The 23,571-nt window shown below is 38.1% G+C and overlaps 1 protein-coding gene and 1 long non-coding RNA gene across 6 annotated transcripts in view; one reads left to right on the top strand and one right to left on the bottom strand.

The window, feature by feature from the left end:
• The window catches only part of LOC110257716, a 150,516-nt gene that overhangs the window by 120,998 nt on the left and 5,947 nt on the right, over positions 1-23,571 (top strand). The window lies entirely within an intron of this gene.
• Positions 1-23,571, bottom strand: part of GABRA3 (gamma-aminobutyric acid type A receptor alpha3 subunit) — a 227,863-nt gene that overhangs the window by 70,857 nt on the left and 133,435 nt on the right. For all 5 annotated transcript variants that reach the window (XM_021079999.1, XM_021079997.1, XM_021080000.1 and 2 more), the window contains one exon: positions 11,381-11,601. In XM_021079999.1, coding sequence (XP_020935658.1) covers positions 11,381-11,601 — 221 coding nt within the window. The remainder of the gene's footprint in view (positions 1-11,380; positions 11,602-23,571) is intronic.

The raw sequence follows: 23,571 nt of genomic DNA on the forward strand, positions 1-23,571 counted from the left end.
GGTGCCACCCTAAAAAGACAAAAAGATAAAAGATAAAAAAAGAGAAAGAAACAAAGAATACTGGCTCACAGCTGAGGTACATATGGAAGGAGTAATTCCAGTAAGCCCATAGAAACGGGTTATCTGTAAATCTTTTGTCCCTACAACTTTCCCTTTGTTGCAAAACTCATATATCCTAGCTTCCCCTCTCACCTCCTCGGAGTGGTTTCTCGGGGCTACCCGAGATGCTGTCTCCCAGGCTTAAGTCTTAATTTTGCCCCCAAATAAAATTTAACTCTCAACTTTCAGGTTGTGCAAATTTTTTAAGTCAACAATCCCAAGTACCTGAGCAAAACTGACCCAGTCATATAATTAAAAAAACAAAAGGAGGAATGCAGGTCTGAATATGACAATAAGCCTCTCCTAATTGGTCAAAAAACACTACTTTCTTCGTGATGGTGCAACATGGAGATAACATTTTCTTTAATTTTCAGCTAAACATAGGACACAATTAGTGTGTGGCCTAATATATAGAAGACACTTTATGCAACTTATTTAATTTCACAAAATTCCATTGTATCAAAATTCTGGGTTACAAAGCTGCATTTCCAACTGCAGCTTGTCATATCCACCTCAAGCTCATTATGCTAAAACTGATGTCCCCTACACTCCCTTCTTAGTGGAAGTGGTGAGATGTAGTTGGGTAAAACAGTTTGCTTTAACATAAGAATGACTTGGGATTCTGTACAAGCTCTGTCACTTATTAATGGTGTGGTGTGACTTTGGTTCTACTGAAACTTGAGTTCAGTTCAATGATTATGTAAGTGGGGATATTAAGAGAGTACACATGTGCCAGAACATATGTCAAGCAATTCAGACGGCTTATCACATTTACTCCCTGTATAGACAAAGAATGATGCCTGCTTGCCAAGCCATCAGCCACTGCAGCCACCCCCTGTTGGTGTGCCCTGAGGAGAATTCAGGATGGAGAAAAACAGGATACTGGCCCTAGATAGTTATGAGACAGATCAAATCTGCTGTGTTTGAACATTTTTGGGTTCAGCAACTTGTGTTAACTCAAACGATCTGATCATGTTGTTCACTTTTTAAAAAAATCAATAATGCTTTCTGTAACTACAGGATTAATATATTCTGTATCGCTTCCAGACTATTATCCCTCATCAGTCATGCAGAAATATTTCCAAATAGGTCTGCTATCTGGCTATATTTTCCACTATCCCTCTTTATCACTGCCATTTTTCAAATGTTTATTTACTCCTCTACATTATCCTAGGGGACTTAGTTACAGGAAGTACTCATACAACAGCCTTAACCCCACCTATTTCCAATCAGGCACCAAATACCATCTGATAGGTTCCCAAGAGGATGTAGAACGACCCCCCAACCCGCCAAATGTGGCTGTTCACCTTGGAGACCTGCTGAGGACAGACACCCTCTCCCAGAATGTGGATGCTCAAGTTGGGCAGCTTCTTAAGAAACAATGCCCTGTGGAAAAAAAACTGCCTGCATAGATTAAACTCCTACAAGGATTAACTTCCTTCTGTCCTGGGACTCAAACCCTTACTCCTCCCTTGACCTTCCCCTCCTCCTTCTTCATTGTTCTTGCCACAAGTTTCCACCATGAACTCCATCCAGCCACAGATTCCCACCACAGATCCTTTATAATCCTAGCATCTCCTCACAGTCAGGGCGGGCACCATCTTGAGCTCAGGCCGTGCCCCTCTGATGCCTTAATAAATCTCTCTTGCTTTACCAACTTGGCCTTGCACGTTCCTTGCTTGGCAAATATAATACTATTAACACTATCTTTTGAACATATAGAATAACCATATCCTTTTTAGAAACCTTACTTAGTGGAAAAAGCAGCAGCTTAAACTCAAACAGATCTGCGTTTACCTAATTACTGCATCATCTTGGGCAATCATTTTTATTTTTTAAACTTCACTTTTTTACATCAGCTCAATAGGGATCATAATATCTATACTGAATAGATTTGTGAAGATAAGAGATATTTTACATGGTGTCTGGTACATGGTAGGGTAGGTGTTCGATACATATCATAGGGATAGAATAGGATAGTTACACAGGTAGTTGTTGAAGTCCCAGTAGGGGACCATAGATACAGAGGGAAAACCTAGGGAGATTTGGGAGACCACTGTAAGTTAATGATCCCTCAAGAAAGCCATCACAATGTCATGGAATGAAGCAGGCTTGCCTAACTATAAAACCATAAAAACAGTCCTAGTTTGACCTCATAGGGTCGAACACTCTCTTAACCAATATGAACGAGAAGCTAGTGATATACGCCTGCCGTCTACTCAAAGAATGAGGAAGAAGGTGGTCTTTTCCCCCTCCCCCACTTTCCTTGGGATTATAAAAATGTAGCCAACCTAATCCTGGAGCAGAATGTTAGGGGCTACATGGGGGCTCATTGTTAAAATGGCTCATTGTGCTGACCTCACAAATAAAATATGAAGTCACAGTGACCTACGAGACTGACCACCTTGCTCAAGTGACATTCTGTTTTCGCCACTGGTGCCTACTTTCCCAGGACTATAAGACCACACCTCTGGCTTTCTTAAGACTACGTGAACACCAGAGTCCAGCTGCAGACTAAAGATAAACTAATCCCCCTTTAGGGGATCCAATTTTCCATCCACAGGGTATAAAAAGGACCCACCAGAAAGGCAGGGGGCTGGCTCTTCTCAAGGGTCAGTCACCCCCTCATTTCCCTTTAATAAATTTCCTTCTCTTTGCCTGAACACCCGGCTCATTCTTTTTTTTTTCCACACTCACCTTATACAGACCCTCCTCGCCTGCCCACCTGCATCTCTCATAAGCATCTTAACAAATCTATTTCTTGCATATAATTTTGCCTCTTGCTGAATTCTTTCTGCGCTGAGACACAAAGAACCTGAGCCTCAATAAGTCCAGACATCAGGTAAGTGATTCTAATTTAAAAAAAAAGGTGGGTTCAAGTCCCAATCTGGGTTTAGGCTAGGTTCAAGTCAAAGGTGTTTTGGTTTCAATAGTAGTTGTTATTAATATCATTAGAATTTTATAGCTCATATCGCTAGGCACCTCACCTTCATCTTGCCTTCCTCCAATCTACCTTCCACACTGTTGGAGAGTAATCTATCTAAAATGCAATTCTGTTGGTATCATTCTCTTTGGAAAAAACTATTCCACGGATCCCTAGCATTTTTATGTCAATAGAGATCATAAGCATGCTTCCCAACAGGCCATTTCCATGCACTTTTCTCTGTGGTCCTGCAACTGAGTTGGACCCTGTGGTATCCTCCAGGGAAAGGCACTGCCTGGACCCTGTTTCTTGTTTGTACAAAGGCTTCGGACTCCTAGATCTTCCCTGAGTTCCAAAGGGCAGAGTCAAAGAAGTTTCTAATCAGGAAAGTGAGGGAATGCAGAAACAAAGGAGAAGCAGCCAAGAAATAATAGTACAGCCTTGGGGCAGGGTCCTGGTTACTCCTCAAGGAATATACCTGACAGTATCTTTGAGTTCCGCAGGAACTAAGACCTCCACCAGGTGGAGGATGGCAGCTTTAAGCTGAAAACAAGATTCCTGAGGCACTGCCCTATTACCTTACCACCAGCCAATCAGAAGACAGTCACAAACTCCATTCCTCTCCCCAAATTTTGCCCATAACAGCTTCTCCCTGAAAACCATTAGGGAGGTTTTTTGTTGATGTTGTTTGTTTTGTTTTGTTTTTTGAGTATGGGCCACCCATTCTCCTTGTATACCCTGCAATAAACCTTTTTCTGCTCCAAACTCCAACACTTCAGTTTGTGTGGCCTCACTGTATGTTGGGCACATGAATTCGCATTTCATGACAGTCCATTCACACTGAATTTCTTTTAGCTTCTTTAATGTATCATTATTACCTCCCCTGCCCATTCCTCTGGGCTTTGTATCTGCTGTACTCTCTCTCTCTGGCATTTCTTCCCTATCTTTAATTTACTTCGACACATCTTTTAAGTTTCAGTTTAAAAGTGATTTCCGGAGTTCCCGTCGTGGCGCAGTGGTTGACAAATCCGACTAGGAACCATGAGGTTGCGGGTTCGGTCCCTGCCCTTGCTCAGTGGGTTAACGATCCGGCGTTGCCGTGAGCTGTGGTGTAGGTTGCAGACGCGGCTCGGATCCCGCGTTGCTGTGGCTCTGGCGTAGGCCGGTGGCTACAGCTCCGATTCAACCCCTAGCCTGGGAACCTCCATATGCCGCGGGAGCGGCCCAAGAAATAGCAACAACAACAACAACAACAACAAAAGACAAAAAAAAAAAGTGATTTCCTCTGGAATTAATTGTGGATATTCCCCATAGACTCACTTCATTGTCCCTGCTAGATGTTCCTATAACACTGTGTGCTTTCCTGATCCTAGCACTTATGCTATGTTTTCATCATGGTTTAATTGTTTTCCCCACTAGAATATAGTTATATGACAGAAGTGACTACATCTATTTTTGCCTACCATTTTATCTCTAGTGCACTGAATACTGTTATTGTCTCAATAATCCCTCAAGAAATATTTTTGGAAGAATAAAAAATGAAAGTTCTAACAAGAGACATGAATTTTCGGAGTTCCCGTCGTGGCTCAGTGGTTAACGAATCCGACTAGGAACCATGAGGTTGCGGGTTCGATCCCTGACCTCGCTCAGTGGGTTAAGGATCCGGCATTGCCATGAGCTGTGGTGTAGGTTGCAGACGCGGCTCGGATCCTGCGTTGCTGTGGCTCTGGTGTAGGCTGGCGGCTACAGCTCCGATTCGACCCCTAGCCTGGGAACCCCCATATTCTGCAGGTGCAGCCCTAAAAAGACAAAAGACAAAAAAGAGAGAGAGAGACATGAATTTTCTGATGCATGTTATCAATTCATTAATACCTGCCTTTGTGTATGCTGTTTTCTTTGCCTGGAATACCCTTCTATACCTCACTCTGTCACTCATCTTTTTAACAGTTACCTATATTTTCCTTAAGATTGAAGATACAGGATAACCACTGTCCCCTTTTTACATGAATTTAGATGCTTTTTGCCCTACAATTACATCACATTTTGCACCTCCTTCTATTTAAGGGCTTTTATATTATTGTGCAGCCATCTGTGCATATGTCTTCTTTAACCACTAGACTATAAGGTCACTAAGAGCATGAGCTGTGTCTTATTTATCTCGGTAGCTCAGTACATATCCCAAAGCCTTAAATGCAATAACACTCATAAATGTGTTGAATGAATGATTCAAGGGAATGAGATAAAATCTAACTAAATTTAATAAGTACCTTTTCCTCCTACTCAAATAATCAGTGGAACTTTTTAAATGTATTATATACTATGCAATATTTATATATGGTAAGTATAAAGAACATAAAAATGAATATACCTATATCTTCATTAATAAATAAGATGTTTTAACCAGAAATGAAGATCCATCTATATCCTATGTATATCTGAAAAAGTAGAAAATACTTCACAAAAGTGTATATCATCTTGAGCTGGACTCTGTTAATCTTTTCTGTATTGTTCCAATTTTAGTATGTAGGTGCTGAAGCAAACAGCAGGTAATGAGCTCTAGCCTGCATTTTTATGGTTGTCCTGAGGTCCCAAGATAAAGCAAGGGAAGGCTTTATTATAATAAACTGCCCTAGTTACATAGCCATGCAATCCTTGGTCAGATTTTTCTAAGTTGTCCTTCTATATTTTTCCCATGGAATCCAGATGTGATTTTTGAGGGTCAAAATAACATTAGGAATGCTATAGAATTACACTTCCTGAAAAATTCCAAGTGTCCTTTAGATCTTATCCAATTTGTGCTTTTCGTGTGTTTGCAAGACAGGCAACAGCTACATCATTATCAAAATGAGAAAGCAGATAATTTTCTCTTGCAAATGGTCACTAGATGAAAATGCATGGTGATAAATAGACTCAAGCTTTCATTTTAAGTTTTGAACCTAGGTCTTCCTCGGGACCTACCTTCCTGGGTCCAAGGTAAAGCATCTACTTATAAGAGCTTTCTACCAAGAGCTTCATCATGCTCTGAACTTCTGTAACTTCTCTGTTCTGTGCTTCACAATAAATACAAGGGTATTCTGTATAGATGCCTATCTTATCAAAACTTCACCTTCTTGTTCAATTCACACTAGAATAAAGGACCCAATGGTCATCTTCTTCCAATTCATCCAACTCTATTTTCAGGTAACTAATCTTTTGGTCTGCTTCATCTTCTATCCTTTTTAATCTGCAACCTCTTCATATTTCAACACTCCCATCCTCCCCTCTACTTTCTTCTCTCTTTTCTACCCCCTCCTCCAAAACTCAAACCTATCCACCATCCTCTTTTCCTTTTATTCTGTTTCTTCATTATCCTGCTCTCCTCATTTATTCTGTATTCTCTCTCCTCTATGTGTTCATTTACTTTTCTTCCCATCCCTCTTTATTCCCTCTAGCTTTTCCTCGATTTTCTTCTATTTTCTTTTTTTTTTTATTTTCCCACTGTACAGCAAGGGGGTCAGGTTATCCTTACATGTATACATTGCAATTACAGTTTTTCCCCCAGCCTTTCATCTGTTGCAACATGAGTATCTAGACAAAGTTCTCAATGCTATTCAGCAGGATCTCCTTGTAAATCTATTCTACGTTGTGTCTGATAACCCCAAGCTCCCGATCCCTCCCACTCCCTCCCCCTCCCATCAGGCAGCCACAAGTCTCTTCTCCAAGTCCATGATTTTCTTTTCTGAGGAGATGTTCATTTGTGCTGGATATTAGATGCCAGTTATAAGTGATATCATATGGTATTTGTCTTTGTCTTTCTGGCTCATTTCACTCAGTATGAGATTCTCTAGTTCCACCCATGTTGCTGCAAATGGCATTATGTCATCATTCTTTTTTATGGCTGAGTAGTATTCCATTGTGTATATATACCACCTCTTCCGAATCCAATCATCTGTGGATGGACATTTGGGTTGTTTCCATGTCCTGGCTATTGTGAATAGTGCTGCAATGAACATTTTCTTGTTTTCTTCTATTTTCTTATTGCTTTTTACCCATCTGCATCTCATCATCATAATTCCATCATAATTCCATCCCTCCAACCTCCTCATTCCATACATCCTCTATTCTGTTTATATCTACTCTACTCCATTCTTTTCACAATTGTGTACACTCTCATCTCTTCAAACTCTTCTCTTTTATGTACTTTATTACAAGTATATCTCCTTTCTATCTATTCCTCTATGTGTGCTCTAGTCTCTTCAAATTCTCCTTCATGCATTATAAGCATTCATGCTTCTACTCTGTCCTATCCTCCCTACCTCCTTTTCAACATTTATATCTAAGCTTCATGTTCTTGAATGCAATGTGAGAAGAAATATCCTTTTTCCTTTACAAGTTAAATGTTCACCATAGTTTTAATACTATCCCCTGACAATTTTTTCTGGGAATGTGACATCAGCAAAACCTTATTTCTACTGTATCTTCAATCTTTGTCTTTCTACTAGTCCCTTCCGGCTATCTCACAAATATGTGAGCCTCTCCACTCAAAATAAATAAATAAATAAATAAATAAATAGTAATATTTCCTTTACCCCTGAATGTATTTATTATATACCCATCTCTTTCTTTACAATACCAAAGTTTACATCTCTTGCTTGTGTCTCTCTCCTGATCTTATGACTTGATATCCAACTGCTATTTGACTTCTGTCTTTGGATAATCTATAACCTTCTTAAGCTTATTTTGTTCAAAATTAACCTCACAGGTTTGTTCTATATAAATTTTTCCTAAATTTCATATCTACCCCAGTTTGTAACACCATTATTCACCCATTTTGCTTGAGTAAATTCTACCTTGATTCCTCCTCTTTGCTCTCACTCTGATATTGGCTGTTTTTACTGTCTAGTTCCTTAGTATATCCACCATTCTCCATCTTAATCCACTGCTCTGATTTAGAACTTCACCACTCCTCTTCTAGATTATGTAAACTGTCTCCTAGCCAGCTTCCCTACTTTTAGTCTTGTTCCTTTCAAATGCATTCTTTACACAGTAACAGGGGTACCATATAAAAATTATTTTTAAAAATGACCACCTCATTCTCTTGCTTGTAATATACCATTTAATTTCCTGCAACTGCTCACTTGGATTTCTCTACCTGGAATGTCCTTCCTCTCTTCTTTCCACTTTTGATCTGCAATTTTCTTGACTACATTTTATGTATTTAATAATACAAAAATGAATGCCAATACTAATAATCAGGAATTTAGGTGTTGCCTCATCCAGTGACCCTTTGCTTAACCTGACTCAAGAGAATGACTTACATGACCCTTTTCTATCCTTTCATAATTACCAATAGTTTTAACATTTCAGTTAATATGTTTTGTGATTGTCTATTAGCCTTTCTCCCCTATTGTACTGTGACTGTCTTAAGAATAAAGATCATATCTTATTAATGTTTGCATACCCAGAACCTAGTTGAAGGCCATATATGTATAGGGAGTCAAAATATGTAGAAGAATAAATGAATGGATTAATACTACTAATCTTCCATCCACAATTTCTCTCCCTCCAGTATCTCTTCCCCTACTTCTCTATGTCTTCTTTTCTTTCTTCCCACCTACTGCTTATATTTCTTTTTGGATATCCTATATGTATCATTTTTATTTTACTTCATCTTCTCCTAATCTTCTTTTATTTTCTCAAATTTGGTACTCTTTTTCTCTCTCCTCATAATTTTTTTCCTCTAACCTCTTCTCTCTGATCAATTGATATCTCTGTGTGTGTGTGTGTGTGTGTGTGTGTGTGTGTATAAAAGATCTGGGAAGAGATCAATTATATGCATATATATATAAATTTTATTGACCTTTTCTCCAGGTTATTCTTCCTCCCATTTCTCCACTTTTAAGCACTTCCCTTTTTTCCATCACTCTTTTTTTTTCTTTTTCTTTTTAGGGCCACACCCATGGCATATAGAAGCTCCTACACCACAGCCACAGCAACACTGGATCCAAGCCAGCTTGTGGCAATGACAGATCCTTAACCCACTAAGTGAGGCCAGGGATTGAACCCACATCCTCATGGATCCTAGTTGGGTTCTTATCCTTCTGAGCATGACAGGAACTCCTTTGCCATCATTCTTTACTCTCTCAGCTCCTCCTCTTTAATTCAATTTTTATCTTAAGAATCCACTTGCTATCCATTCTTCCTAGGCCATCCTCTTGTCCTCCGAATTATTTTAGAAAAAAAATCAATAAATATTAAATTTAAAGTAATGAAGAACTAGCATATATGCATGCACGCTTCACATATTCATCACATATTTACCAGGCATACATTATTTCAGTTTTACCATGTAGTAACAGATGCACAAACTTGAAATACTCACAGAACCTACACTGAAAGATCACATTTTCCCATTCAATACATGTTCACTCAGTTACTTAAAACTGACACTCATTAATGTAAGAGGGAGCTTCAAGAAATGGCAACTGATGGCAACGGAATTAGCAAAATCATAAAACAAGAACCAAGAAATTTTTTTGGTTGGGGCAAAGAATCTTACTGAACTATAAATGTATTCAAAGGTATTCTTTTTTAAAAACAAAATTTCAATACATAAAAACTCTAATGATAATAATGAGTCATGAAAAACATAAAATTGTGATAGTTTATATGCTTTGATAGTAGAAAAGTATGAAATATATTTCTTAAAAGATATGTTTTTGAGTAGGTTGGAAATTCATTTATTTCAAACTCCTTAGTATTCCCAGGCAATGTGGCATAAAATATATGTTGTTGTAACTTTGTATTTTTATATATAACATTGTATGTTTCAGAAAATATCATTATTTCAATTGATTCTTACTATTCTGCATCATAGGGATATCTTGTTGCTTCAGTAACTAGGCTATTCTGACAGTGTTCACACCTATGTAGATGGTTGTAAGTCTGTGTATTTAAGTGTCCTTGAGTAATATATCCCTGTGTGTTAGTCCACACGTCTTTGAGTATGCATACATTTACACATTGTGAATATATATCTCTGTGTCTGAGAATGTTCATATGACCAACTCTCTATTATTTAAATTGAAATATAGTTGGTATTGTGTTAGTTTCAGGTGTACATCAAAGTGATTCAGTTATATACACATATATTCTTTTTTTTCTGCTTTTTAGAGCCATTCTGGCAGCATATGGAGGTTCCTAGGCTAGGGGTCGAATTTGAGCTACAGCTGCCAGCCTACACCACAGCCACAACAATGCAGGATCTGAGCTGTGTCTGTGACCTGCATCATAGCTCACAGCAACACCAGATCCTTAACCCACTGAGTGAGGCCAGGGATCAAACCTGCAACCTAATGGTTAATAGTCAGATTTGTTTCTGCTGCGCCACAATGGGAACTTCATATACACATATATTCTAAAATATTATTTTCCAGTATAGGTTATTTTAATATATTGAATATAGTTTCCTGTGTTATACAGTAAATCCTTTTTGCTTATCTGTTTTATGTATGCCTGTATCTGTTAATCCCACACTTCTAATTTATCCCCCTTCTCCCTTTCCCCTTTGGTAAACATAAGTTTCTTTTCTATGTCTGTGAATCTGTTTCTGTTTTGTATATAAATTGATTTATATTATTTTTGATTCTACATATAAGTGATATTATATGATATTTGTCTTTTTCTGTCTGACTTACTTCATTTAGTATGGTATTTTCTAGATCCATCCATGCTGCTACAAGTGGCAATATTTCATTCTTTTTTCTGGCTAATATTCCAGTGTGTGCATGTGTGCGTGTGTGTCTGTTGATGGTCACTTGTGTTGTTTCCATGTCTTGGCTATTGTAAGCAGTGCTGCCATGAACATTAGGGTGCATATATCTTTTCTAATTAAGGTTTTCTCTGGATATAGGCCCAAGAGTAGGACTGCTGGATCATTTGGTAGCTCTATTTTTAATTTTTAAAGGAAACTCTATACTGGTTTCCATAGTGGCTGCATCAACTTACATTCCCACCCACAGCGTAGGAGGGCTCCCAGTCTCCACATTCTTTCTAGCATTTGTTATTTGTAGACTTTCTGATGATAGACATTTCCAGTGTGAAATGATATCCCACTGTGGTTTTGATTTTCTTTTGTCTAATAATTAGTGATATTGGGCATTTTTCATGTGCTTATTGGCCAACTTTCTATATGTATATCTATATATATATATATTTTTGAGTGTGCATACCTACAAATGTGTTAGGAATTATATGCCAATATGTGCATTTCTAATCTGTAAGCTTAACAGAATTTTCAATGGCTAGCCTAAAACATGCTGCTTTCTACCTTTGGTCCTGCCCCTGGTATACTTTAGATGGAAGGTAACACTCTCTGACCTCATTGTGTAGAGGAGGGTTCCATTGTCCACCAGTCTGAGCAGCTTGTTAGGTGTGGTCATGTTGTGGGCCACTGATTTCTTGCCATTGTGGAAGAATGTGTCAGGGGTCCAGATCTTACTAGCCAGGAGATTATTCAGTGGAAGGATCTTCATGGGTCCATCAAATTTCAGTCTTTCATCATGCCATGTCTGTCGAAAAAATACATCAATTGTGTACTCCTAGGAACAAAAACAGAGAGAACAATGTTTCAATAGAGTTCTGGTAGGGACCTACAGTTCCCTTAGAAAATATTAATTACTTTGCAGTATTTCCTCTGATGCATAGAAGCAGCATTCTATTAACAGTAGTTACCAGTAGTACAGCAAATGACTGTGATTAAGAAATATTACCATGGTAATCAATAAGTACATAGATAATATATCTGACAAGATTTTGCTTAGGAAGGTCACTGTCAACACTGCCTGGCACATCATACAAGCTGAACACAAGAATTTGTCTTAAGAAAAAGTAAGAGCTCCTTTCTCTATGCAGTGGCATCTCTAATAGGAATAAAATCCTTACCTTGTCTCTTCTACTAAATGATCTCATATGAACATCAAAGGCCAATATAACTATAACCATAAAACTAAAACTTGAAATTTTAAAACACATTTCATTTGATTCTCAAAATAACAATATGTATAATGAGTTAATATCTTATTATCTTCAATAAATAAGGAACTCTTACACATACATAAGAACATACACATAGAAAAATTGGTAAATTACATGAATAGAAAATAAATTAAATGGATGAAAGTTTCTAATAAACATGGAGAAAATTTTCAAAATTGCTATTCATCTAAACACAAATAAAAAGAAGTATTCCAGGTTTGGGGAACAGCAGAGTAAAAAATTTAGATATACCTTTCTGTAGCTATCAATTATAAAATTTGAATATATATATATATATATATATATATATATATATATAGAGAGAGAGAGAGAGAGAGAGGGAGTTTGAAATCAATTGGGAATGACTAAAAGTAGGCAGAAACTTGAAGAAAGTTTACTCTTGAAAGATGGCACTGGCAACAGCTTAAAAGGGTGTTTGTGGCTTTGCTTTCCTTAAAGTGCTCTCTCAAACCTAGCATTTCTGTGGCAGATATCTCAGCCTAATGACTCAAAGTGGCCAATAATGTGGACATTTAGGAGTGGGAGTCCCAGAAGCAAGAGAGTCACAGAAGGTATGGAACTCAAATATGAGTATATACTCTGCCCCCAAATTTTGGCTGATAACTACATACATAAGGGAAACTCTTTGTTTCTAGAGAAAAATTCAGGCAGAAACAATAGGGGAGTATTCCACTAAATGGCAGATGACAGAACTGTGGTGGGTGATGTTTATAAGTTTGGCAGAAATTAGAAAAGTGTTTGCCTTAATACCTCAGAAGACAGAGCTCAAAGCTGATCAAAGAGCTGAAAATTCAGGGGGAGGCCTTGGGAAAAAAGAACCACTGAGTATGTAAGTCACAAAATGTGAGTACAAACTCTGCCCAAATCTTTGACTGACCACTGAACTACACAAGACAAGGGAGACACATCTAGGCAGTCAGGTAAAATAAAGAAGCACCCAGAAGCCACTTAAAATCCTTTGTCTTAAAATTCCTCAGTGGCTTCCAATCATACTGTGGTAATGGCCCTCCCAGAACAAAGGGAAGGCAACATGGCACAACCAGCATCTGTGTGCACAGGTGTAACTCTGTGGCAGCATGACACAGTGTTCATGTGCACATGTGCACCTATGTAACATGGACCATCCAATCAGAATTTACAGAATGTACATTACCTTATAAGGGGAAAAAGGGACCAAAATGTAAAAAGGAAACTAACAGAAGGTATATAATGCAACACCCTGCTGCATTTGGGGCTCAGCATTTGGATATGAATCCCCTGAGCCAGTGCCTGCGTGCATAAACACTGCTTCCTGGAAATAAGCCTTGGTGACCCATCTCTCTGTATGTAAGTCCTATAACAATACCTGGTATAAATTCCAATACCTTTCCTTTACCTGGAAAGCACTTCATAAACTGGCTGCACCCACGGCATGTGGAATTTCCCAGGCCAGGGACAGTACACAGCAGTGACCTAAGCCACAGCAGTGAGATCCTTAATCTGCCAAGCCACCAGGGAAATCCTAAACCAGAACACTTTTGAGAGTGAGAAGAAGCTTTATCTTTGGGATTGGACTCCCACATAAAACCAAAACCCTGAAGGGCTCCTATTTCAGCAAAAGAGTGAATTAGATAAAACAAACAGACAAAACTAGTTAATACCATGGAAATTCAGAAAGGAAACTTGTCTATCCAAGCAGGAATTCTGAAATGGAGAGGTTTAAGGGAACCATTTCTACTGAGATTTACCAACTTCGTGTCTAATTTTATTTTATTTTTTTCTCAGTGACATTTTATTATATTTATAGTTGTACAATGATCATTGCAACCCAATTTTATAGCATTTTCATCCCAAACCCCCAGTCCATCTCCACCCCCAACTTCACGTCTAATTTTATATGGGATTGATATTTAAATGTATGCATGGTTTGGGGTTTACAGGTTGAAAAATTAAAACATAAAAAGAGGTCTCAGGATGGAGATACCTCTAGACTGACTTACAAAACCAAACACTGAAACACTCTGGAGGGACATGGCCATCAAAAAATAGTTGCTGAAAATAACTTCACAATTCACAAAAAAACACTTAAGGAAATGCTCATAAGCAAAAGTCAGATGATATAATGTATAACTGAATTATACCTGTTCCAATAACTTCATATAACAGAATAATCAAATAGATACTATAAAAGAACTATAATTAAAATGACAAAGGCTTGAGAGGAGATGGGATTAAGATGGCGGAATAGAAGGACTGGAGCTCAACTTCTCTCCTAAGCACAATGAAATTCACAACTAAAGGCTGAGCAATCTTCAACCAAATGAACCAGAAACTTTCAAAGAGATATCCTACTCCAGAAGACAAAGAGGACACCACATCAAGAGGTAGGACGGGCGATTTCACTATATAAACAACCCCATACCTCCCAGGTGGGAAGCCCCACAGACTGGAAAGTAACTGGTTCACAGAGACTCACCTACAGGAGTGAGAGTTCTGAGCCTCACATCAAACTCTCACATGTGGGGATCTGGCACTAGGAGAAAGAGCCTGTGGAGCATCTGGCATTGAAGGCCAGTGGGACTTGTGCGTAGGAGCTCCATGGGACTGGGGGGAACAGAGACTCCATTCTTAAAAGGTGCACACAGACTTTCACGTGCACTGGGTCCCAGGGCAAAGCAAAGTCTCCATAGGAATCTGGGTCAAACCTGACTGCAGTTCTTGGAGGACCTCCCGGGAAAACAGGCTTGTTGTGGGGGAAGGACATTGGAAGCAAAGCTCTCGGGAATATTCAGCAGTGTGCCCTTCTCTGGAGGTGGCCATTTGGGGAAAAGCTGGCCCCAGCCATCTGTGCTGAGAAGCCCCAGGGCAAACAACCACCCAGGTGGGATCACAGCCCCGCCCCTCAGTAAACAGGCTACCTAAAGACCCCCTCAGGCACACAGCTGCCTCTAATCCCATCCAGAGACAAAGCCCCACCCACCAGAGGGATAGGAATCAGCTCCACCTACCAGTGGACAGGCATCAGCCCCTCCCATCAGGAAGCCTACAGCAAGCCCCCGTACCAACTTCGGCCACAAGGGGGGCAGACGCCAGAAGTAAGAGAGGCTACAACTCTATTATCTGTCAAAAGGTCACCACGCCAAAAACCTATAAAAATGAAAAGACAGAGAACTATAACTCAGATAAGGGAGAAAGGAAAAAAACCCAGAAAATCAGCTAGGTGATTAGGAGATTCTCAGCCTCCAGGAAAAAGACTTTAGACTGTTGATGCTGAAGATGATGCAAGACATTGGAAATAAACTGGAGGCAAAGATGGATAACTTACAGGAAACAATGAGCAAAGAGATACAAGATAGAAAACTTAAGCAAGAAGAGATGCAAAATACAAGAAATGAGGTAAAAAATTCATTAGAAGCAGCCAACAGCAGAATACAGGAGGCAGAAGAAGGAATAAGCAAGGTGGAGGACAGATTAGAGGAAATCACAGATGCGGAACAGAAAAGAGAAAAAAGATTGAAAACAAATGAGGAGAGTCTCAGAGAACTCTGGGACAATGTTAAATGCACCAACATCCATATCATAGGGGTGCCAGAAGGAGAAGAGAGAGAGAGAAGGGGACAGAAAAAAATATTCCAAGAGATAATAGTCAAAAACTTCCCTAACATGGGAAAGGAACCACTCACTCAAATCCAGGAAGCACAATAAGTACCATATAAAATTAACCCAAGAAGGAACACCTCGAGACACATATTAATCAAACTGACCAAAATTAAAGACAGAAAAAATCTTGAAAGCAGCTAGGGAAAAGAGACAAATAACATATAAGGAACCCCAATAAGGTTATTGGCAGATTTTTCAGCAGAAACTCTGCAGGCCAGAAGGGAGTGGCAGGATATACTTAAAGTGATGAAAGGAAAAAACCTCCACCCAAGATTACTTTACCCAGCAAGGCTCTCATTCAGATTTGAAGGAGAAATCAAAACCTTCACAGATAAGCAAAAGTTGAGAGAATTCAGCAACACTAAGCCAGCCTTACAACAAATCCTAAAGAACTTCTCTAGGCAGAAAAGAAAACACTGCAACAGGAAACAAAAATTCCACAAATAACAAGGCTCACCAGTAAAGGTATATATACAGTAAAGATACGAAATCATCCAAGCACAATTATACCACCAAATTCCGAAATTATGAGAAGAGGTAGGTACAAATGCAGGACACTGGAGATGCACTTGCCATTAACAGAACAACAACTTAAACCAATCTCATATACATATAGTCTCTTATATCAAAACTTCAGAATAACTGCAAACCAAAAATCTACAATTGGGAGTTCCCATCATGGTGCAGTAGTTAATGAATCTGACTAGGAACCATGAGGTTGTGGGTTCGATCCCTGGCCTTGCTCAGTGGGTCGAGGATCCAGCACTGCCGTGTGCTGTGCTGTAGGTCACAGACGTGGCTCAGACCCCGCATTGCTGTGGCTCTGGCATAGGCCAGTGGCTATGGCTCCGATTAGACCCCTAGCCTGGGAATCTCCATATGCCATGGTAGCAGGCCTAGAAAAGGCAAAAAGACAAAAAAAAAATCTACAATTGATACACAAAGAGAAATCAATGCAAATACAACACTACAGATAGTTATCAAACCAAGAGGAGAGAACAAGAGAAGAGGGAAGAAAAAAAGAGCTACAAAAACAATTCCAAAGCAATTAATAAAATGGCAATAAGAACATCCATATCAATTATTACCTTAAATGTTAATGGACTAAACGCCCCAACCAAAAGACACAGACTGGCTGAATGGATACAAAAATAAGACCCATATAAATGCTGTCTTCAAGAGACCCACTTCACCTCTAGGGACACATAAAAATTGAAAGTGAGAGGATGGAAGAAATATTTTATGCAAACGGAGATCAAAAGAAAGCTAGAGTAGCAATACTCCTATCAGACAAAATAGACTTTAAAATGAAGACTATTTTAAGGGACAAGGAAGGTCATTACATAATGATCAAAGGATCAATCCAAGGAGAAGATATAACAATTTTAAATATATATGCAACCAACAAAGGTTCACCACAATATATAAGGCAACTGCTAACAACCTTAAAAGGACAAATCAACAATAACACAATCATAGTGGGAGACTTTAACACCACACTTACAGCAATGGACAGATCAACTGGACAGAAAATCCATAAGGAAACATAGGCCCTGAATGAAGCATTAGACCAGATGGACTTGATACTATACCTAGAGAATCCTAAAGACTCTACCAGAAAATGGTTAGATCTTATCCAGGAATTTGGTAAAGTCACAGGATACAAAATTAATACACAGAAATCGACTCCATTTCTATACACCAACAATGAAAGAGCAGAAAGAGAAATTAGGGAAGCAATCCGTTTACCATTGCATCCAAAAGAATGAAATACCTAGGAGTAAACCTACCTAAAGAGACAAAAGACCTGTACTCTGAAAAATATAAGACCCTGATGAAAGAAATCAAAGATGACACAAATAGATGGAAAGATATATATACCATGCTCATGGATTGGAAGAGTTAATATTATCAAAATGACTATACTACCTAAGGCAATATACAAATTCAATGCAATCCCTAAAAAATTACCAAGGACATTTTTCACAGATCTCGAACAAAATATTTTAAAGTTTGTTTGGAAGCACAAAAGACCCAGAATAGCCAAAGACATCCTCAAAAAGAACAATGGAGCTGGAGGAATCAGGCTCCCGGACTTAAGACTATACTACAAAGCAACAATCATCAAAACCGTATGGTACTGGCACAAAGACAGAAATACAGATCAGTGGAACAGGATAGAAAGCCCAGAATTAAACCCATGCACCTACAGCCAACTCATCTATGACAAAGGAGGCAAGAATATACAATGGAGAAAGGACAGCCTGTTCAGTAAGTGGTGCTGGGAAAACTGGACAGCTACATGGAAAAGAATGAGATTAGAACACTCCCTAACACCATACACAAAAATAACTCCAAATGGATTAAAGACCTAGATATAAGACCAGACACTACAAAACTCTTAAGAGGAAAACATAGGCCAAACACTCTCCAACATAAACAACTACAACATCTTCTCAGATCCACCTCTTAGAGTACTGACAATAAAAACAAAAATAAACAACTGGGACCTAATCAAACTTGAAAGTTTCTGCACACAAAAGGAAACCCTAAACAAAACAAAAAGACAACCCACAGAATGGGAGAAAATCTTTGCAAGTGAATCAACTGACAAGGGATTCATCTCCAAAATTTATAAACACCTTCTACAGCTCCATACCAAAAAAACAAACAACCCCATCAAAAAATGGGCAGAAGATCTAAACAGACAGTTCTCCAAAAAAGACATACAGATGGCCAAAAAACACATGAAAAGATGTTCAACGTCACTCATGATTAGAGACATGCAAATCAAAACCTCTATGAGGTACCACCTTAAACCAGCCAGAATGGCCATCATCCAAAAGTCTACAAACAATAAGTGCTAGAGAGGGTGTGGAGAAAAAGGAACCCTATTGCACTGTTGGTGGGATTGTAAATTGGTGCAACCACTGTGGAAAACAGGATGGAGAGTCCTCAGAAAAGTAAAAACAGAACTACCATTTGATCCAGCAACCCCACTCCTGGGCATCTATCCAGAGAAAACCACGATTCGCAAAGACACATGTACTCCGATGTTCACTGCAGCACTATTTACAATAGCCAAGACATGGAAACCACCTCAACGTCCATCGACAGAGGAGTGGATCCAGAAGAAGTGGTACATATACACAATGGAATATTACTCAGCCATTAAAAGGAATGAAATGCCAGCATTTTTAGCAACATGGATGGACCTAGAAATTATCATGCTAAGTGAAGTCAGCCATACAATGAGACACCAACATCAAAGGCTTTCACGGACATGTGGACTCTGAACAAAGGACAGACTGAACTTCTTTGCAGATCAGATGCTGACTCACAGACATTGAAAAACTTATGGTTTCCAAAGGAGACAGTTTGGTGGGGTGGGGAGATGTGCTTGGGTTATGGGATGGAAATCCTTTGAAATTGGATTGTTATGATCATTATACAACTACAGATGTGATAAATTCATTTGAGTAATAAAAAAATTTTTTAAAGATGTATGTCTTCTTATTGTATTATCCTTTATCATTATGTAATAATTCTTACTCATTCTGGTAGATTTCTTTGCTCAGAAGTCTATGTAATATTAATTAAATTGTAGCTTATTTAATAACAACAACATGATAAAGGCTTCAAAGGAAAGATTGAGAACATGAGAAAAGATCCAAACACTATCAGGTGGGTGTGAGCTTTTAAAAAGCAAAATTTTAAAAATATCTATTTGAAGCAGACATTCTATAAAAGAAAAATAGTCTTTGAAAATAAAAATTCAATGGATATGTTACATAGGAGATTAGATATTATCAAAGAGAGATTAGTGAACTGGAAAATGCATGTGAAGAACAATTGTTCAGTGTATATCATGTAGATAAATGATTTTTTAAATGAAAGGGAAAGATAAATATCATATGTTATCACTTACGTGTAGAATTCAAAATACGGCACAGACGAAGCTACCTACAATACAGAAAGAGACTTACAGACCTAAAGAGTAGACTTTTGGTTGCCAAGGGGGAGGGGGGAGGGAGTGGGATGGATGGGGAATTTGGGGTTAGTAAATGCCAACCATTACATTTAGAACGGATAAGCAATCAGGTCCCACTGTACAGCACAGGGAACTATGTCCAGTCTCTTGGGTTAGAATGTGATGGGAGACAGTGTGAAGAATGCATATAATTGCGTGACTGGGTCACTTCGCTGTACAGTAGAAATTGAAAAAACACTGTAAATCAACTATACTTTAACAAAAAATTTAAAAAATAGGCGTTCCCATTGTGGCTCAGTGGTTCATGAACCCGACTAGCATCCATGAGAACGGAGGTTTGATCCCTGGCCTTGCTCAGTGGGTTAAGGATCCAGTGTTGCCATGAGCTGTGGTCTAAGTCATAGACACAGCTCGGATCCTGTATTGTTGTGGCTCTGGCATAGGCCTGTGGCTACAGCTCCGATTGGACCCTTAACCTGGGATACTCCATATGCCATGGGTGCAGCCCTAAATAGCAAAAAAAAAAAAAAAATTAAAAAATAAATAAAAATGAAAGAGAAGCATAATACCTGTAGCATAATCTAATTCTAAAGTTAGAGACTAAAGAAAATGGAAGAGAAACAATATTTAAAGTACTAACAGATGACAATTTCTCAGAATTATAGAAATATAAGCATCCTTAGCTTTAATAACCATAATGACTTGTGAGCTCAATATAATAAAATAGATCCAAATCAACACAGTATATTTGAAAAATACTAAAGAGGAAGTCTAAAAACTAAATAGATAAGGCGTATTATCTATAAATAAATAATTTGATAGAAGACTACTTGAAAACAACCATAAAAGCAAAAAGTATTCTATAGCCAACTAGATTATCATTTAAGAGGGTTACAAAGTAAAGATGATTTTAGGAGTTCCCCTTGTGGCTCAGTGGTAATGAGCCCAACCATGAGGATGTGAGTTCAATCCCTGGCCTCTCAGTGTGTTTATGATCTGGCATTGGCATGAGCTGTGGTGTAGGTTGCAAATGTGGCTCAGATCCCATGGGGTAGGGTGGCAGCTGCAGCTCTGATTCAACCCCTAGCCTGGGAACTTCCACATACTACAAATGTGGCCATAAAAAGAAAAAAAAAATCAAAATAAAGATGATTTTAGACAAGTAAAATAAGATTTTCTCATGACTGCATCACTAACAATATTCAGGCCTCATTCAAAAGTCTCCAAATCAGAGAAGCATTCTTTGACCATCCTATCATAAATAGCAATTACACTTCCCCTTGCAATGCATTATTTTTCTTCATTCATTATTTTGTCAGATAGCTCTGACAAAATGTATTTTTATTTGTTTACTATGTCTTGCATTCCACTAGCCTGGCTGCTCCATGAAAGCAGAGACTTCATTCAGTTTGCTGCTATATCCAGCAACTAAAACTCTAGCTTGCCTATAATAGCTGCTCCATAAATATTTTTGAATTTAAAAAATGATCGAATGAATATTCAGAAAAGGAACTACTAAAAGAAGTTCTTTTTTTTTTTTTAATTTTATTTTCCCACTGTACAGCAAGGGGGTCAGGTTATCCTTACATGTATACATTACAATTACAGTTTTTCCCCCACCATTTCTTCTGTTCTTCATATAGTTGAAAATAAAACCAGCATGAAGATGAAAGAAAGAATGGTATGCACCTTTGTTGACAAACTTATGGGTAAACTAAACAAATAATGGCTCTCTACAATGATGATAAGGGCTATACATAAAAGGTAGAACAGATACCTCAGTAAGCCAAATGGAGGAAGGAGTAGGGGATATGCAGATTAATACATTCTTGTATTATTTGGGAGGAGAGTGAAGATATAAGATTTAAGGTAAAGTGTGTATATTAATATTTAAGGTAACCACTAAGAATATACTAGAAATAGAATGTAAAACTTAAAACAGTAGAGAAAAAGAAATTAGAATGGAGAAAATGCTTCAATCTTACAGAAGGCAAGAAAAAAATAAGGCATGTAAAAACATGGCAGAAAAGAAATCAGAAGATAGTAGAAACAAATAATATAATCTAACAATAAATAAACAATATAAATATATGCTATGTATATGCAAGAGTCAAACCTTAAGGACACATAAAAACCCAAGTTGAAAGTGAAGTAATAGAAACATATGTATGGGGAAATCCTAATCCAAATAAAATACAGACAGAGTTGACTGTTAGACAAATGCTTTTCTTCAGGACGAATATTACACTAAAAACTCGAGTTTATCAAGTGAAAAAAAATAAATAAATTTTTATGTATGGCTAATATAGACTCAAAATATGTAAGGCAAAAATCAAATTACAAGGAGAACATAACAAATTCATAGACTTTCAATAAATAAAAGGCCAATAAGACCAACAATTTATATGATTAAAATATGTGAAGAACCCAATTGACAAGCATGAACTAAGTCTACACATAGACTTACCCACTTAACACTTAGTAAAACTAACTTTTTTTTTTTACCAAAAATAGATGATCAGATGCCAAGCTATAAAGCAAATCTCAAGAAACACAAAAAAAGATTTCATATCCTAGAGACCATCTTGTTTTGACATAAGGAATTAAATTAGAAATTAATGACAAACTTTTACATTTGAAAATTAGAAAACCCACTATAAAAACTTCAAGAAAGAAAGGAGAGACTACAAAGGATATTAGAACAATACTTAGAACTGAATATCAGTGAAGATGCTTATATATGAAATCTTGTAGTAAACTCCTCCAGTGCTACTTAGAAGTAAATTGATAGGTATAAATAAGCCTTAAGGATAGTATTAAGAAAAAGGAAAACTGTAAACTAATTTACCTCAAGAAACCTGAAAGACTACGGAGTATCCCAAGGAAAGTAAAGAAAAAATAATGATCCACACAAAAACAAAAATCAGTGAAACAGAAAACAAAAAAGAAATAATCTAGATGATGAATAAAATAAGAACCAAGTTGCTTTGACAACATAAATAATACAGGAAGTTTAATGAAGAAAGAGAGAGAAAATGGGGGGAACAGTTGGCAGTATGGGTAGAAATGTACAAATATAGATTAAATAAGATTGGTCAAAAAAGTGATAATTTTTGAAGCTGGGTGATGGATGCACAAGGTTCCATTAAACAATTTTTTCTATTTTTGGGGGTGTGTGCATGAGTTCCACTAAACAATTTTTTCTACTTTGGGGGGTGTGTGCATGTGTATCAATCATTGCCAGCCTGTAGAGAATAGATTGTAGGGAAATGAGGGAATTCCCACCATGGCACAGTGGGTTAAGAATATGACTACAGGAGTTCCCGTCATAGCTCAGTGGTTAACAAATCCGACTAGGAACCATGAGGTTGCAAGTTCCATCCCTGGCCTTGCTCAGTGGGTTAACGATCCAGCGTTGCCGTGAGCTGTGGTGTAGGTCGCAGACGCAGCTTGAATCCCGCGTTGCTATGGCTCTGGCGTAGGCTGGTGGCTACAGCTCTGATTGGACCCCTAGCCCTGGAACCTCCATATGCCACAGGAGCAGCCCAAGAAACGGCAAAAAGACAAAAAAAAAATGACTGCAGCAGCTCAGGTTTCTGCAGAGCCATGGGTTCAATCCCTGGCACAGCAGGTTAAAGGGTCTGGCAGTAGGTCATAGCTACAGCTCTGATTTTATCCCTGGCCTGGGAATTTCCATATGCTATGGATACAACTATGAAATTTTAGGACAAAAATTAAGAATGGAGGAAAATGAGGGGCTTTTTACTCTTGGAGATGCAAGGACAATGATGGCTTGAATCAGAATGGTAGTTGCAGTGATGAGAAGTGGTTTAATTTCAGAACACCTATGAACATAGATAAAAAGAACCACGAATAAAATAAC

This window comes from Sus scrofa, chromosome X (assembly GCF_000003025.6).
Source record: "Sus scrofa isolate TJ Tabasco breed Duroc chromosome X, Sscrofa11.1, whole genome shotgun sequence".
Lineage (NCBI taxonomy): Eukaryota > Metazoa > Chordata > Mammalia > Artiodactyla > Suidae > Sus > Sus scrofa.